Source organism: Pinus tabuliformis, chromosome Q, assembly GCF_031772625.1.
Source record: "Pinus tabuliformis cultivar Carrire ecotype Pingquan chromosome Q, CPIR1, whole genome shotgun sequence".
Taxonomy (NCBI): Eukaryota; Viridiplantae; Streptophyta; class Pinopsida; order Pinales; family Pinaceae; genus Pinus; species Pinus tabuliformis.
In genome coordinates, this window is record NC_142296.1 from 557746182 (window position 1) to 557764946 (window position 18765).

The 18765-nt window shown below is 35.0% G+C and overlaps 1 protein-coding gene across 1 annotated transcript in view; it reads right to left on the reverse strand.

Annotated features, from left to right (window-relative positions):
• LOC149220653 (Transducin/WD40 repeat-like superfamily protein) overlaps positions 1-18765 on the reverse strand; it is a 303099-nt gene that overhangs the window by 104447 nt on the left and 179887 nt on the right. Inside the window, exons 14-15 of the mRNA XM_089384847.1 lie at positions 15481-15707; positions 14835-15053 (exon numbers count right to left, since the gene is read on the reverse strand). Of these exons, the coding sequence (XP_089240973.1) occupies positions 14835-15053; positions 15481-15707 (446 nt within the window). The remainder of the gene's footprint in view (positions 1-14834; positions 15054-15480; positions 15708-18765) is intronic.

The following is an 18765-nucleotide window of genomic DNA, read 5'->3' on the forward strand; positions in this document are numbered from 1 at the left end:
TAGATTGGCGGAGTTGAAAAAAACATGGGAAGTTACTAGATGCACAGTGATTTCTGATGGTTAGACAGATAGAAAGGGTAGGACCCTTCTAAATTTCTTGGTACATTGTCCTAAAGGTACCATGTTTATTAAATCAGTGGATGCATCAGAACATATCAAAGATGCAGCAACGATATGTGAGTTGTTAGATAGGTTCATTTGGGAGATTGGTGTGCAGAATGTGGTGCAAGTCATAATAGACAATGCAGCTGATTATGTGTTTGTCGGCAATATGCTTATGGAAAGGCATCGCACATTGTTCTGGACTCCGTGTGCAGCACATTGTCTCGATTTGTTGCTTGAGGATATGGGGAAACTCTCCTTTATCAAGGAGGTGGTTGATATGGCTAGGAGCGTCCCCAAGTTTATTTATAACCATGCTTTTGTTCTTAGCCTCATGAGGAAGTTCACTAGAAACAAGGAGTTGCGACATCCTACGATCACACATTTTGCCACAAACTTTATTACTCTTCAGTCTTTGCTTCGATGTCAGTTCAAGTTGAAGCAAATGTTTATGTCTGATGACTGGCGTAATTGTAGATACAGGAGGAAACAGGATGGGAAAGCCATTGCAAAAATGGTGTACTCTGAGACGTTTTGGCGTGGAGTAGAAGCATGCTCAGTTAGTGAACCTATAGTAAAGGTTCTTACATTGGTAGATGAGGAGAAGCCTGCAATGGCTTATTTGTATGAGGCCATGGATAGGGCCAAGGAGGCCATTCGTTCTTATTATGCAAACAAGGGTTCTGCTGGCCTTGATAGGCATATGATGTTATGGGATGTGATTGATAGTCGGTGTACAGGGATGCTTCATCAACCCATTCATGCAGTAGCACTCTTCCTCAACCCCGCATTTTCATACAAATGTGGCTTTGATTTTTATGGCGAGGTGATGGAAGGGCTCCATTCTTGTATTCATAGGATGGTTACCTGATCTTGAGCTTCGTAGCAAAATTAATCGCGGGATACAGTTTTATCGGGATTGTGTTGGCCTATTTGATGATGCTATTAAGGAAAAGACCCTCTTCATGCCACGTATGTGACAAGTCATCACTCATTAGAAATTAGAATTTTCAATTTAGAATTTCCTTACTTATAATTCTATTTTTTTTAAATTCAATTATGTAACTTTTATTTGAAAGTTTAATTATGTTTTAAGTTTTTGAATTTTTTATTTCTTTATTTTGTTGTAAATATTTGGTGGAGAAGCTATGGTGCAAGGGCACCAAATTTACAGAAATTGGCCATAAGAATCTTGAGTCAAACATGTAGCTCTTCAGGGTGTGAACGCAATTGGAATGTATTTGAGAAAATACACACAAAAAAGTGCAACAAGTATAACTTTGAGCTCCAGCCTTTAGTTGAACAATTACACTTATTGTAATTTTTAATTTTTAATTTATGACAGTCAAGTGTCAAGAGTCAAGAGTCATTAGTTTTTTTTACACTCTTACAGGTTGGAGTCCGCACGCCTCAATGATTTAGTGTATGTGCAATACAACATCCGACTTTGAGTGAGGCAAATAGAAGCACCAATGGATCGAGATGCCATTTCCTTAGACAATATTGATGTATTGTCTCAGTGGCAGGTGGAGTCTGAGGAGCCCATCTTGGAGGAGTCACCTTCATGGTTAGAGCCAAATGATCCATTAGAACAAGGGCATCAAGAGGAGGAGGAGGAGGACATTGTGGGAGCATCAGCATCAACACCATTTTCTATAGATATAGGAGAGCACAACTCCATACCTAGCACTCATTATTTGACATTAGGTGCAGAGGCAGGGCCATGGCCTTCTACTACTAAGGGCAGCGCTGGCAAACAACCCATCATGTTTTCTTGTAAAAGGGGAAGAGGGGAGTGATTTCAGATAGATAGCTGCTAGTTTTATTTGTTTTGCTACATATAACTCATGATGATGAGATGCTTTTATATATGTGATGTTATTTTGTATTGGTTCTCCACATTTGAGTCCTTGATTGGACAATTATCAGGGATCAACAGGATTTGGTAGAGTAGAAGCATGCTCAGTTAGTGAACCTATAGTAAAGGTTCTTACATTAGTAGATGAGGAGAAGCCTGCAATGGCTTATTTGTATGAGGCCATGGATAGGGCCAAGGAGGCCATTCGTTCTTATTATTCAAACAAGGGTTCTGCTGGCCTTGATAGGCATATGATGTTATGGGATGTGATTGATAGTCGGTGGACAGGGATGCTTCATCAACCCATTCATGCAGTAGCACTCTTCCTCAACCCCGCATTTTCATACAAATGTGGCTTTGATTTTTATGGCGAGGTGATGGAAGGGCTCCATTCTTGTATTCATAGGATGGTTACCTGATCTTGAGCTTCGTAGCAAAATCAATCGCGGGATACAGTTTTATTGGGATTGTGTTGGCCTATTTGATGATGCTATTAAGGAAAAGACCCTCTTCATGCCACGTATGTGACAAGTCATCACTCATTAGAAATTAGAATTTTCAGTTTAGAATTTCCTTACTTATAATTCTATTTTTTTTAAATTCAATTATGTAACTTTTATTTGAAAGTTTAATTATGTTTTAAGTTTTTGAATTTTTTATTTCTTTATTTTGTTGTAAATATTTGATGGAGAAGCTATGGTGCAAGGGCACCAAATTTGCAGAAATTGGCCATAAGAATCTTGAGTCAAACATGTAGCTCTTCAGGGTGTGAACGCAATTGGAATGTATTTGAGAAAATACACACAAAAAAGTGCAACGGGTATAACTTTGAGCTCCAGCCTTTAGTTGAACAATTACACTTATTGTAATTTTTAATTTTTAATTTATGACAGTCAAGTGTCAAGAGTCAAGAGTCATTAGTTTTTTTGACACTCTTACAGGTTGGAGTCCACACGCCTCAATGATTTAGTGTATGTGCAATACAACATCCGACTTTGAGTGAGGCAAATAGAAGCACCAATGGATCCAGATGCCATTTCCTTAGACAATATTGATGTATTGTCTCAGTGGTAGGTGGAGTCTGAGGAGCCCATCTTGGAGGAGTCACCTTCATGGTTAGAGCCAAATGATCCATTAGAACAAGGGCATCAAGAGGAGGAGGAGGAGGACACTGTGGGAGCATCAGCATCAACACCATTTGCTATAGATATAGGAGAGCACAACTCCATACCTAGCACTCATTATTTGACATTAGGTGCAGAGGCAGGGCCATGGCCTTCTACTACTAAGGGCAGCGCTGGCAAACAACCCATCATGTTTTCCGGTAAAAGGGGAAGAGGGGAGTGATTTCAGATAGATAGCTGCTAGTTTTATTTGTTTTGCTACATATAACTCATGATGATGAGATGCTTTTATATATGTGATGTTATTTTGTATTGGTTCTCCACATTTGAGTCCTTGATTGGACAATTATCAGGGATCAACAGGATTTGGTATCACCTTTAATGTATCATTTCTATTTGACATCATATATATCAGTGCTTTTTTCATATTTATGTGCCAATGTATTTATTTCATGTTGTTATTGCTTTATATGTTTAAAAATTTGAAAAAAAGAATATATTATGCATTTTTTAAACTTACCGATATTTACTGATATTTTCGCCGCTATTGCCAATAAGATGTTTTTTGGACCCTCGCCGATATTTTGCCAATACCGATATTTTCAACACTGGTTTAAAGGATGAAAATCTTGAATACCAAAATAAATTTGACTCGAGAAATGAGGAACTTTTACGTCTCAGAAGCCATAAACAAAGTCTACTCACTCAAATTAAGAAACTTAAGGATGATAAGAAATCATTGAAAAATATATTACAAGAACTTATCACGAAAGAAGTATCGAAGTCTTCAATCCAAGTGGAAGAAAGAGGAATGAATACCGATTTAGTCAATATCACAACTCAAGAAGATGAGAAACCAATAAAAGTTAAAACATATTCAGATTTTACAGTTCAAATGAAGGAAATTCCAAGTAAAGATTTTGCAACCAACTCGACAACATCGAAACCTGAAGTAAATCAAAATCTTGCTACACACATGATAAGGGAAACCAAAAGAACTCTTTATCTACATCTGAATCACAAGAACAAACATTTCAATCAATCTACGAATTTTTATCACTCAAAACATAACAACAAAGTTAATGTTCCGAAGAATACTGAAGTGTGCACAACTCAGTCCAGTGATAACAATTCATCACAAGTTTCCAGTAATCAAAAGATTTCACAAAAGATTAATTTAGGATGGTTAAATCCTTCCTTCGTGCGACAATTTTATATATCAGTCCAAGGATCATATCAACTTGTATAGACAAACATGATTGTCCTGAGACGAGAAGACATCCGTAGTAGAAAAAGAGATCAAGCCCTTTCATCATTAAGCTTTGAGGACAAAGATTTTTTAAGGGGGAGGCAATGTTATGAACATAATTTATGTAAAAATAATAAAAATAGATAATAAATAATAATCATAATAATATGTAATTAAATAATAATTAGTTAAATAAAGAGACCTGTCTCTACATACATGCATGTTCATGAAAGGGTACTTACCTGGCTATATATACAGAACCCTCATTCTCATTGTATCATCATTCTTATTCATACATTTAATATATAATCTTGTATCTTCAATGGAGATCTACATATTCCAAGTCTTCTGGAGTATTTAACTTGAAAAACCAACTTTGTTCACTTCAGAAAAGTGTCCATAGTATTAAAACATTAAAAAGCAATAGGGGGGTTCATTTAAATGAAGGGGACATCATGTAAAGATGGGGTCAAGAGGAAATGATCTCCACCCTTGATCTACTGAGCTAAGATTTAATCTCAGCTCATTAGATCACTAGGGTTAGGTATCTAATCTTAAGGAAAGACAAAAGGAAAGGAAAAGGGTTATTATTATTCTTCTCAAAGGAAAGAGGAGAGCGTAGAATATTAGCTAAGGAGGAGCTCGAGGCATCCAAGGGAGCAGCTTGAGTAGAAGCAAAGGAAGGAGTTCAAATAGCAGAGAACAAGGAAGACACTAGCAGTTTGAATCTCCTAGAGGTCGAGTTCAGCCAAGGAAGAGAGGTCGAAGTTCTTGGAGGAAGGTTCAGCCACTGTCTGTACATAATTCAAGCATCTTTTGGAGGTCTAGTCAAGTAGTTTCCAAGTCAGAACCAACACATAGTCAGTCCTAAAATCACTGAAGTTTGTCCACACAAATTCCTAGCAGAGTCGGTGTGAATGTCGGACTAGGTTCTGAGAGGATTCTGGCACATATTTCTGGGAGGAAACTAACACCTATCTACAGGTATAGTTGTTGTAAAGTAGAACCGAGTTTCCTAAGTGTGAAGCAACATGTGTTTAAGGAGGAAACATCAGAGATTTGAGGGCAAATTTTCATCTATGTATACCTAAGTTTGAAGAGCTGACTGTGCACTATTCAGAGAAATATATATAAATAATAACAATCATAAATAATGAATAATTAACTAATAATTAGTATTGAAGAGTCATGTCTCTAAGGACATGACCATTCGTGAATGGGTACCTCCCTAGGTATATAAATGGGACCCTTAGTTGTAATAAAATCATCTCATATCTTTTATACATCGCCTATATAAATATATTTGTCCTATAATGCATTTTTACATATTTCAGATCATCTGAATCTCTCCACTACGTATACAAACTTTGTTCATTACATTGGTATCAAAGTCGTGTTCTACGATCCAAGACTTTGGCCATCGAAATTCATCAACCTTTTTTTCGTTGAAGCATTTCGCTACAAGAGTTTGGAGTTTCTCCATTTCGCCAATTTCATCATTCAGGCCCTTGGCCATTAAAAAAAATTATATATTATATATATAAAAAGAGATATTAAAAAAAGTCAAAAAATAGTATATATATATATATAAGGATTAAAAAAAGGAGAATATATAGAAAAATTTATTTCTAACAATAATTATATATTAAAGAAAAAGAATGAAACCAAAAAATATTATATATATATATATAGAAGCCCCTAGGGGTGTGGCTTGTTGTCTAGAGAATGCACTGCTAAGGCATCTATGCCACTCTGCAGGTCACGAGTTCAAACCTCGTCTTACCTATGCGTTGTGCTTGGGGGCGGTGCAGTTGCACCTGGAGGTTATAGTGGCAGTCATCGGAGACTAATATGAGAGCCAACGCATTATCAATTCCACCAGTTATAAAAATAAAAAATAAAAAATAAAGTAAATAAATTATAAAAAAATCGATTGATATAAACATTGCCCTAGTCGCTCCAAGCTTAAGATTAAAAATTTTGGGTGTTATATTAATCTTGGGAATTAAGTCGACATATTACATAGCAATAAAAGAAGTGATTAATTAGAAGTATAAGCATATTAATTAGAAACTCTCATTTAATGTCTAAGAGTTTTAAAGCTATATATATATATAAGGAATACTTTTCAATTATTTAAGGAAGTGGACTCTATTTATAATAGTTTAAAGAAAATTGTGGTTTAATAATACAGACACTAAAAAAAAAAGTCATAAGGAAAAAGAAATAAACATCTCATAAAGTTAAGGCTATATATATGTAAAGGAGTTAAAAGAAGTTAAAGAGTTAAAAATAAGTCAAGAAAAAACAAAAAGATGCATGCCGCAAAGGATCGTGGATTCTTTTCAAAATGTCCTTTTTGTTTAGAAGAATATCCTAATTGTCCAGACTCACTTAGAAATCAAAATGTTGTCTATATAAAATGTTACAAAAAATTTACTTTAATTGAATGTCTATGTGAATGAAAAATAAATTAATTAATTAATTAATTAATTAAAAATTAAAAAATAAAATAAAATCATTAACAAGATATATAAAACAATTAATGGCAACACTTGAGCAACAACATGCAGATTTTAATAAGAAAATGAAGAAAACAGAGTCCAAATTGCCAGTTGAACACTCATTATTGCACCTACAAAAGGATGTAATCTAGTGTACCGAGAAATTGCAATTAGAAGATCAAGAGAATTCACATATTAAAAGTTTAGAAGACAAAATAGCCAAACTTCGTCAAAACAAGGAAGCATTACGATAGGAAAAGATTTTGAGGATATGCATTACAAGGAAGTAATGGAAAATGATTTAGAAAATTCTCGCCTCAAGGACCACATTGAAAAATTATTGCACAAGTGAAGCGAACAAAGTTCCTTCTACAAATTAATTACTTAAAGATATCCATGAGGATACAATATTATATATTAAATCTGTGAATAAGAATGAGAATGATTTACAATGAGAACGAGAGGCTTGCTTATATATCAACCAAGTGTCTCTTCATGAAGAGTCATGTCTCAATTAGACATGCCTCTTCAACCTAATTACTATTTAATTAATAATTATTTATGCTTATTATCATTTATATTATTTTACATTATTTATATATATTTTATTCGTTACATTTCCTCCTTCCTCAAAAAGCTTTGTCCTCAAAGCTTGTCGATGACAAAAGGCTTGATCTCTTTTTCGGCTTCGAACGTCTTTCTATCTTGGAACAGTCATCTTTGTCGATACAAGCTGATATGATCTTCTTAGTGACAAACAAAATTGTCGCACTGAGAAGGGATCAGACCACCCCAGATTAATCTTCTGTATAGCATTCTGATCACTGGAATTTTGTAACGACTTGTTAGCATAAGAGTGGATTGAGATTACATCACTATTATCTGGAACATCAGTTTGTTGTTTCGGTTCTGAATGGTTCAAATATGTAGAATGGTTGATTCCTCTGTTCTCATGATTCGGATGTCGATATGGAACTTTTTTGGCTTGATTTCTCCTTGCTAGGCATGTGACAATTTTTATAATTTCTTCTAGCGAAGATGTTGTTGAGTTGGTTATGAATCATTCACTGGGGATGTTCATTGTTTGAACTGCAACATCCACACGCGTCTTTTCTTCAACTTGCTTGTCTTCTTCCTAAGTTGTGACATTCACTAAATCAGTATTTGTTGTTTTGTCACCAACTTGAATTCCTACATTTGATGCTTCCTTCTTGATAAGTTGTTGTACCTGGCTTTCTAATGACTTCTTATCCTTCTTAAGTTTCTTAATTTGCGTCAGCAATTTTTCACTATGGTTTTTAAGTCGAGAAACTTCTTCATTTTTGTCAACATTGATTTTGTCAATTTCTTTTTGCATATTTTGTAATACGTTTTTACCTTCTTGAGACATTACTTTTGAAATATCTGAGATATCTTCTGGCATTACTGAATTTGGTTTTAGTGTAAAATCTTGGAGTGTTATTTTCTTCTTCTTGTAAGAAAATGTTAAAAACTTTTTCTTCATATTTAATATGACAGATTCTAGAGTTTTCATCCAGGGTGATCCCAAAACAATGTCACTATCGTCAAGAAATAAGGTTTTCACGATGAATTGCGAAGTAAAAGTGTAATCTCCAATACTTAGGTGTAGATTGCTTATGTCGTATTGTTTGTCATATGTGCCAAAAATATTCGTTTCAACTATATTTGATTCAAGAATCACCAATTGGTTAACACATTTAGGACTAACATAATTGCTTTTTTCAGCAGGACTGATAGAGATTATGATATCTCTCCCTGCGAGCGATCCTTTGATTTTCAGCAGGACTGATAGAGATTATGATATCTCTTCCTGCGAGCGATCCTTTGATTTTAAATAGTGTGTCAACACATTTACTAAAGGTTTTAGGAAACCTTTCATTACTAGTCTCCATTTTTGCCTTGATGTTTTTACGTAAACAATATGTCAACTGGAGCTATTTTTATTATAAAATATCACTTATTTCTTCTATATATATTTTTCAAATATTCTCCTTTAATGTGGATTGTTAAAAACTTGAATACCCTTTTATTAAAAAAAAATACTCCTTTATATTGTTTCCCTCTATATATGTATGTATTTCTTTATATTAAGGCCCCTTTTCAAAATAACTTTATTATCTTATAATAATAGTTTCACTTCTTTTTTTTAAATAATAAATTGGTCCCTTTTTTTATATATATACTTAATTACTTCCTTGATAAACTTTTAATGTCACTCCACTTAATAAATATAAAGGTCACGTCTTTTCATATGACACGGTCATGATGTTAAAATACCATAGGCTATTACCATGGGTTGTTTTTAAAACCTCTGTTAAAATGTTCTCCACTTAAAAAGTAAAACGTATTCCTTTTGATTTTGTTTTTTTGTTTTTTTTTAACTTTTTAAAATACCATGGGCAATTACCATGGGTTGTTTTTAAAACCAAGGCTTCTACCAGGTGATTTTAATTTATTTTTTTATTTATTTTTATTTATTTATTTTTTATATAATTTGATTTTTTTCTATATTTTTTTGAATGCCCAAATGGTTGATAATGAAATGGAGAAACTCCAAATTCTTGTAGCGAAACGCTTAAACGACAACAATGTTGATGAATTTGACGAGCAAAGACCTGGATCGAAGAACATGACTCTGTGCAGCAGTTAAACAGCCTAGAGGACCGAACTACTCTGATACCAAATGAAGCGAACAAAGTTCTTTCTACAAATTAATTACATAAAGATATCCATGAGGATGCAAATATTATATATTAAATGTGTGAGAATAAGAATGATTTACAATGAGAACGAGAGGCTTGCTTATATATCAGGCAAGTGTCTCTTCATGAAGAGTCATGTCTCAATTAGACATGCCTCTTCAACCTAATTACTATTTAATTAATAATTATTTATGCTTATTATCATTTATATTATTTTACATTATTTATATATATTTTATTCGTTACAACAAGTCAAGAAGACTAAGGTCACAAAGAAGGAACTCAAGAAACACTTACTAGAACGAAAAGAGGAAAATTTACGTTTAAAGAACCTTAACAAAAAATTATTAGAATAAATCAAAAGTTTGAAAGATGAAAAGAAGGATACTACGGATAAAGTCAACAAATCAGAAAATGAAAAACTTTCACATCTAAAGAATCATAATCAAAACCTTCTTACGCAAATAAAGAAGCTTAAAGGTAACAAGAAGTCGGTAAAAGACAGGTTAGAACAACTTACTCAGGAAGAAGTATCAAAGTCTCCAATCGTAGCAGTCCAAGTTGAAGATAAGGGAAGGAATATTGATCCAGTGAATATCACAACTCAGGAAGAAGACAAGTTAATTGAGGAAAAAACACACTCAGATGTTGCAATTAAGACAATGAAAATTCCAAGTGAGGTTTCTCTAACCAACTCAACAATATCAGTACGTGAAGTAAATCAAAAAATTGCCACACACATGATAAGGGAGAATGAAACCATAAGAGCTCCTTATAGACATCCGAATCACACGAGCAGGCATCTCAATCAGTCTGTGTATCTATATCACTCAGAACATAAACCACAAACTTGTGTTCCAAAGAATACTAAAGTTTGCACCATCTAATCCTATGAAAACAATTCATCACAATTTTCTAGTAACCCAAAGATTCTGCAGAAGATTGATTCAGGATGGTCATATCCCTTCTCAGTTCGACAACTTTATTTATCACTCCAAGGATCTTATCATCTTGAATCAACGAAGATGACAAATCAAATAATTCCAAGAGATGTGAATATATTACATAGACAAAGAACAGATGGTATGCCCTGTCACCAATAAGCTTTGAGGAGGACAAAGCTTTTGGAAGAGGAAGACAATAAGACAATGTTATGAATAAAATATATTTAAATTGTATAAATAATAACAATCATAAATAATGAATAATTAACTAATAGTTAGTATTGAAGACTCATGTTTCTAAGTACATGACCATTTGTGAATGGGTACCTATCTAGGTATATAAATAGTACCCTCAATTGTAATGGATTTTTACATATTTTAGATCTTCTAAATACTTCTGTTGTGTATACGAACTTTGTTCATTACAGAGATCTTTTCCAGTGCACAAGGAGCTGTTAACTGAGGCCAAAATTTCTGCTACAGGAGAGCTAATTGTATGCTAAAATATCATTTCAAAACTTAGCTGAAAGAGGCCCTCTGAGATGCTTCTTCATGGGAAGAGATAAGTTGTATTTTCTCTGTGTAATTAAATCCTTAAAAGCAATATAAAGACTCCCTTAGAACTGGTTTTCCCCTTGTGGGTTTTTCCAGAGTCGTCTTCATCAAAACAATTGTGTACTGTGTCTATTTAATGTGTGTGTGCTTGCCAAATATTTCTTTTATCAGCTGTGCAAAAGACTAAATGGTAGAGACAGCCAATGTTTCAACAAAATTGTATTTAAAAGTTCTATATCAGACCTTTAGATTGGGACTGTGGGCATGAAAACTTGCACAAAAACCTTGAAACTGTGAGGGCTGCCACCTTGTCAAAATTCTCTACAGTATGCATGATCATTTACACTATTTCTTACAGATTCTTCCACAGGTGAGTCTCAGTCTACCACAGTAGATCTCTCCTTTCCACATTATGATGTGTATTTATTAGATGTACTATTTTCAGCTGTTTACTCTGTACCTTCATCCAGTCAGAATATTACGATGGATATTTATCTACATGATGATGTTCACTTACTCTAGATGTTCTAAAGTTGGCCACTTTCAGCAATCCAGCTTACCAGCATTGACTTCATTATGCTTCTACCAAAAGACACCTTCATCAAGTTGTGGAACCATGTTCATGTCAAAGATGTGAAGTTGAGCAGCAGTGTTGTAGGCCCTTGCTTCACATAATGGTAGTGAATAAATCATGTGTTGTAATGACTTCTCCATGTTTCCCCTTGTTGGAATTATTGGTCTAATTTGTATATATGGCCATGGCCCATTCATGTATATCAGTAGTGTACATGTAATCATGGCTAAGGCCATACTTAATTGTTTTATTGTATTACTAGGTGTGGTTAAGGCCGACCTAATCAGCATTGATATGTAGGCTCAATAACCCTCTTGAGGAGCATAGCCCTACTTATGTGGGTCCACAACCCTCTTGAGAGGACACCTTACCTACTTGAGTCATATAAAATTTAAATACACCAATCTGGAAAAAGTCAAACTTGGGAATAAATCGGCAAGGGTCCAAGAATTAAAAAAGTCGATGAAGTCGGGAGAAAATTGAAAAAATCGGCAAATGCCAAAAACTCTACAAAATTAAAAAAGTACAAAATGAGTAAAAGAAACCGGACTTTCACACACTTATACGCAGCACAGTCGAGTCAAATTTTTTGCCATTTGAATCACAATTTTATCGGGAGCTTATTGGTTATATCACGAGTTTTTCAAGTTCCGAAAAACTCAGCCGATAATATCGGTGAGTTGAAAAACTTGTGATTTCCAGATGTTATCAGGATTTTATTGGGAGGTTTTCCAAGAGAAATACACCACTCAAGCTTCATTTCTAAATCGACTTTTCAATCATTGTGCTACGGCTATCTAATACAGTGTGTTTAATCCTACAGGCACCCAAACCTTACACTATGCATTCTTTATCCTTGGTTGGATTGTCTCACACTTAAGTGTTTAATCTTTCCTTCTCTAGCACATTAAGGAACAGTTCCAACTCACTGTGTTAGTGCTGCCGTCCACTTTTATTGGCAGGTTTTTCATTTCATTGTTTGCTTTTGTTCAATCGCCTCACTTTCTTATTTCAATATTCCAAAGAACTAGGGTTTCCAGATCTAGTATCCCAACAATGTGAAGGATTGTATGATGAAAAGCAACAAATGAAAGTTGATGCCAAATGGTTACAGGAAGTTTATGTTTTATTAACCTTTCCACTGTGAATTACTTCATACAGTAATCTCCCAGTGGACTCTTTAACCAAGCACCCAGTCCCTTTACTGTTTGCAATATATATTTTTTTGCATTGCCCTAGACAAAAGCAGTTAATATGTCTTTGTATTGTAATTTGTAGTGGTCTAACAAATATTCCTTTATTTCATAATTTGCTACCATGCTTCATTAATATTTGGACGTGTTTGCAAAAACAAGATTACAGTAATTACAAAGTGGTGATGGCAGCAATGATAGTTTTGGTTTGATGTAGTGACAGTGTTGGTTTGACATTCCAATCTTATGATGCTAAGTGGTAACAGTGCAGTGGTGATGATGGAATGATGTCACATTACCAGAACAAACAGTTATAGAGCCACTTGTCAGAGACCTGAAATGAAGGTCTATGAGGACAAGCCATTACAGATAAAAATACAAGAAGCCTATAATGTTAAAAGACAAATAGCTATCAGTGAAGATGAATGATACAAGATGATGAATTGGTAATCAAGAACAATGCCTTATATACTGTCTAAGAGACATGACTCTACTAAATGACACAACCCCGCCTGCCTAATGATGTATGTATACTTGTTATTAAATAGTGCATTAAAGTAATATTCAATGCACACGACAGTAGAGTGTGAAACAAAGAATGGGAAAGCATACAAAGGAGACATAAAATAAAAGAAAATAATTTTATTAATGTCCACAAGTGGCCAAAAGAGTAAGTTCACGACACTAGAAAATACAACAACAAACATAATGTGGGAATGTAATTGAACCCCTGAGAAGAACTAGTTTCCACCTGACCGGTCAATGGGCATAGAAGGTCTCATCAATCAGATTGTCCCACCAAGAAAATCTGCATAGCAGCTCCTGCTTAACAGGTGGATGTGCCTTTGATAAAAGGATTGGCATATCACTTTTCTACAGGGTATATCGAGGGAGACAGCAACAAGCCTACAAATGGAAATGATTTCATTGCTATAGGGTGTTCTCGACTCTGAAGAATACATGGTAGATTGTTACATAGAGTGTCACTTAATACTCTCTTGTTCAGCTGTTTAGTTAGGTTTGTAACATGTATAGCCTGAATGCACCTAACAGTTAAGAATACGGGTTTGCTCCTCAAGGGTCACATATTTAATTCTGGAAAGGGGTAGGGTTGTACATGTGAGCAAGACATTATTTGTGGATATTTGTGTGGTGCTGGCAAGGTACCAACACTCTCATTCTCACTTTTGGGCTAAAGAGTGTAATGATTTATATTTCCCAGGTGAACCCCAATGCCCAAAATTTTGGTACCGCCTGAGTGGACTTAATAGTTAAGAACATGGGTTTTCTCCATGCAGGTAACATGTTCAATTTCAGAAAGGGATAGGGTATATACATGTGAGCAAGCTGTTGTTTGGGGATATTTATGTGGTAACATTTCCCACTCTCAGTTTCACTTTCGGCCTTGAGAGTAGGATAAGTTGTATTTCCCAAGTGGACTCCAATGCCCAAATTTTCAGCAAAAAAAGAAAGTTAACCTTGTAACATCTGTAATCATGGCAACTGATTTTGATCATGTAAAAGTCAGTTTAATACACTTGCAATTAATCTGCTAATGATATATCTGTAACATTTCTTAGCAATATAAATTGTACTTAAATAGTAATTTTAGGTTTCTATTAAACATCATCATCATTATTATTATCGTTAAAGAATGAGTTTAGCATATTATTCTAAACATGCAAAGAGGATCTATTGTCAGATTTCTTGTGCTTGTTACAACAAATGTCAAATCGTTTGTTATATCTCATTATTTAATTCATTTGCCAATTTGCTTATTTTCTTTACATTTGTGCACTTCTCATTTCGACCAAGAAAACACCATTAAATTATAAGCAAGTACTCTTCCAACGTAGTTTTGCAATTTCAGATTCCATTTTTCTGTAGATGTTGTCAGAAATTTTCAGTTCACAAAAACTAGCTCAGCAAAGCTCTGTGGAATTCAATCAAAAGTATATAAAAATGGAATTGCATGCAAAGCAATCAGACATGGAGTGTATGAAATTACTCAATAGTAGTAGGTGTGGCAACAAATAGTTGTCGACGATGCCAGACACCCCCTGTAGAAGCAACAATGGCTACATCTCCAAGATATCGAAACTGAGGCCGCAATGAAGCAAGTACAATATAATGCTGATATGCAAAAGCACAGTATTCTACTGTCTGGTCCCATGCAGTCCATTCAGGCTGGGGAAGAAGCCCACTAACTGGTTTAAATGTTTCCCAACTGCCAAATGAAAAATACATCCGATCACTAAAATAATGTAAAACATATGTACATAGGAAAGAAAACAGGAGAAAGACGGGAATACCAATAATGTAAAAGCATTTAACATGTAAGAGTTTTCTTGAGTTATAAAGTAAGACTTTTACAGATTATAAAGTAACATTTCAATTAATTAGAACTAAGAAATGGTTTTTAATTATCTTGAAGGCATTTAGCATTGCCAACATTTCAAAAACTTGATGACTCCCTTGTCAAAAAACAATGGCCCTTGACACAATGAAAATATCTCTGAGGTGACAAAATCAACAAAGCAGAACGTAAAATTCAAGAAGCTACAAGAGCACACTCTGCTCATAAATTGAAACATGCATCACTTCATCAGAGATCAGTCAATTAAAATCTTCTACTAATAGACGTGTTTTAGAACCTGTAAAGCTGAAAGTTGGCTGGTGCTTCACCAATTGGAGTCCTTCCGGCCATAAATGCTCCATCGTCAGCAGCTGAGAATGATGAAAGCATACCACCAGCATTTGGAGCTATGCCCGATAGAGCACCTGACTGGAGAGTTGAAATTGCTGTTGCAGCATTCGGACTTATCCGCCTTGTGGTTTTATACGCCACACCAAGCAGTGCACCACTCTGCAAACCAATCACCTGATACAGCAAAATTGCCAAAGCAACTCCATCAGTGAAAATAATATTTAAGCAATAAACATCCAGTGGCTTACAATTTAAAAAAGGCAATGAACGTATATTTCAGTTCTCTTGAAATTCAAATAAGGTTATGGTTTGCCATGAATACTTTCAAAAGTAACAAATCACCCAAAAATAATTTCTACAGTGAAGCTACAATACATTGTTAGAAAGGGTGTAACGTTCACATTTAGTCACATCTAACATTATATGTATTTTTATATTATATTTCTAGGTTTGGTTAAGGCCAACCTAGTCAACTTAATGTACGCCCATAACTCTGCCCTATGGAGAGCACCCTACCTCTTTAATCATGTATAAATACACAACCCTTATTTGTATTTTCACACATTGCAATTATTCATTTCTTATACAAGTAATTTAGCATAAGGCCACCATAAGCCCACGTGACATACAGTAGACGGTGACAGGGTGTTTTATCAAGGCACTCCGTGGTGTAAAGGTCACTGATTCGAAACACTGTGAGTAAAACTCCAGCCATAAATCTAGCCATGCTAAGGGTTGTTGTGGCCCAGACCAGTTGCAAACCCCGGGTGATTTTGACAGCTTAGATTCCCCTGGGTAGCTATTACTAAAGAGTCAAGCCATAGGTTAGGACTGCCAATCATCTCACGACTCACATTACCTAGAAAACAAAAACAAAAATAGGAAATTTGAATCAAATTGTTTTCCTATAAATGCTTGGTTTGATGAGGAATGCAAAATGGCAAGGAAAACCTTGAAAAAGGCAGGCGAGGAGAAGATGAATGTAAAGTTATATAAGCAGATTTTAAAAAGGAAAAAAGATGAGTTCATGCAAACAAGGCGAGAAGAGTTAATATATCTAGGCAAGAATAACCCAAAGTTTTTTTGGCAAAACTTCAACAAAGGAAAAAGCAAATTGAAAATAATATTACAGCCAATCAATGGTTTCATTATGCAAGACAACTTTATGAGAAAAAAATCAGAGGAGCCTCCTCCTAGGGTCAACACAACTACAAAGCTTTTCACATTACAGGAAGTAGAGACAGGAATTAAGAAGTTGAAAATAGGAAAGGAAAAAGACTTGGTTGAACTTCGAGCAAAATATCTAAAGTGGGGAATGAACATTCTTGTACCGCACATCATAGAAATATTCAACAACATCATTCAGCAAGGATTCCCAAGAGATTGGACAACTAGTCTAGCAATACCCCTTTTTAAAAGTGGAGACATTAATAATCCTTCCAACTATAGAACCATTATGATCAATCCTTTGTTTGCAAAGCTCTTCAGCGGCATGGTAGAAAATAGAATCAGTAAGTGGGCGGAAGTCAAAGAAAAGAGGGCAAAAGGGCAAGCAAGTTTTAGGCCGAAACATTCTACAATAGATCATGGTATCACGTTGAGACACATTATTGAAAAGGTTTGGGAGGGCAAAGAAGAAGTATTTTGCTGCTTTGTTGACTTCAAAAAGGCATTTGACACGGTCCCTAGAGATAAGTTGTGGAGTAGAATGGAAGAACTTGAAATTCCTTTGCATTATAGAGTTGTTGTCCATAGGCTCTATGAAGAGGTGAAAATCAAAATTAGAACTTCAGCGGGCATTTCAGAAAGCTTTAGAAGTGACATCAGAGTCAAGCAAGGCTGCCCTTTATCCCCTACTCTTTTTGGTTTATATATTGATAAATTAGAAGAGTGGCTAAATCTACAAGGTGGGGATGGTGTTCGGTTGGGGGAGTTTGTGATAAAGCTTCTTTTATATGTTGATGACCTTGTATTGATTGCTAAATCGGCAAAGGGATTACAAATGCACCTATATGCCCTTGAGCATTTTTGTAAAGAAGTGGGGATGCAAATCAATACCAGCAAGACCAAAATAATGATTTTCTCAAATAAAAAGAAGCAGAGCCAGCATACGTTCTTCTTTGAAGGCAACATTCTTGAAGAAGTAAATGAATACAAGTACCTCGGGATTGATTTCAACAACAAGCTTAATTGGGAGCACTGCAGAAAGAAGATAATTTTAGGAGGGTGGAAAGCATTATATGCTCTTCAAAACAGATGTAGAGAGGCAAAGTTATGGGATTGGAAAACAATTAAAGTGATTTTTGGGCTCCTAGTTTTTCCAGTAATATTATATGGGTGTGAATTGTGGGCTAGCAACATCCCTGTCTCAAAATGGAAGCAAGTTGAGAAAATCAAAAATGTTTGATCATTAGAAAGTTTAAAATAAACAGTGCAATTTCTTATGAGGTAATGCTGAGTGAAACAGGAGCAACTTCCATCGAAGCAATTTCTATAGTGCGTCTCATAAGGTATCTACAAAGAATTGAGCAAATGGGAGAAGGTAGATGGCCTAAAGTTATTTTCAATGAAGGAATGAGTGAAAGAAAGAAATCATGGATGAGACAAAACAACAAATGGATGCAAAAATGGAATATTTACCTCAATGCATGTCCCACAAATAGCAAGGATTTAAAGAGTTTTGTTATGGAGAAGTTTCATAAGCGTATATGGGGAAAAGAGTTGGGTAGAAAGAAGAAGTACTATGTTGAAGAATTCAACCCCACTTGTAATCTCTAACAAAAAGAGTACATTGGAGCTAGCATTCCATGGAGAGCAAAGATTCTTATTGCTTAATTAAGAACTAACTCGCATCAACTACGGTGCGAAATAGGTCAGTGGAAAAGACCTAAAGAAGCTTGGGAAGAACAAGTGTGTACTTTTTGCACTTCCGGGGCAGTGGAATCAAAAAAACATTTCATTTTGGAATGTGATGCTTTCAGAGACATCAGAGATAGTTACAGTAGTATGTTAACATCAGTTCCTTGGCATTGTCTTTTCAGTGAGGGGATTGTTAGAAGGTTGGGTCAGCTCATCATTAATTTGAATAATAAGAGGATTGAATTGCAAAAGGAAAAAAGCAGGGAAGCTAGTGGTCCCATAGACTATATCTAGTCTCATGGATGTTAAAATTTCATTTCATTTCATTCTCAACAAAGGCTATCTCAACCAATGTTGTTAAAAGCGCGAGCGG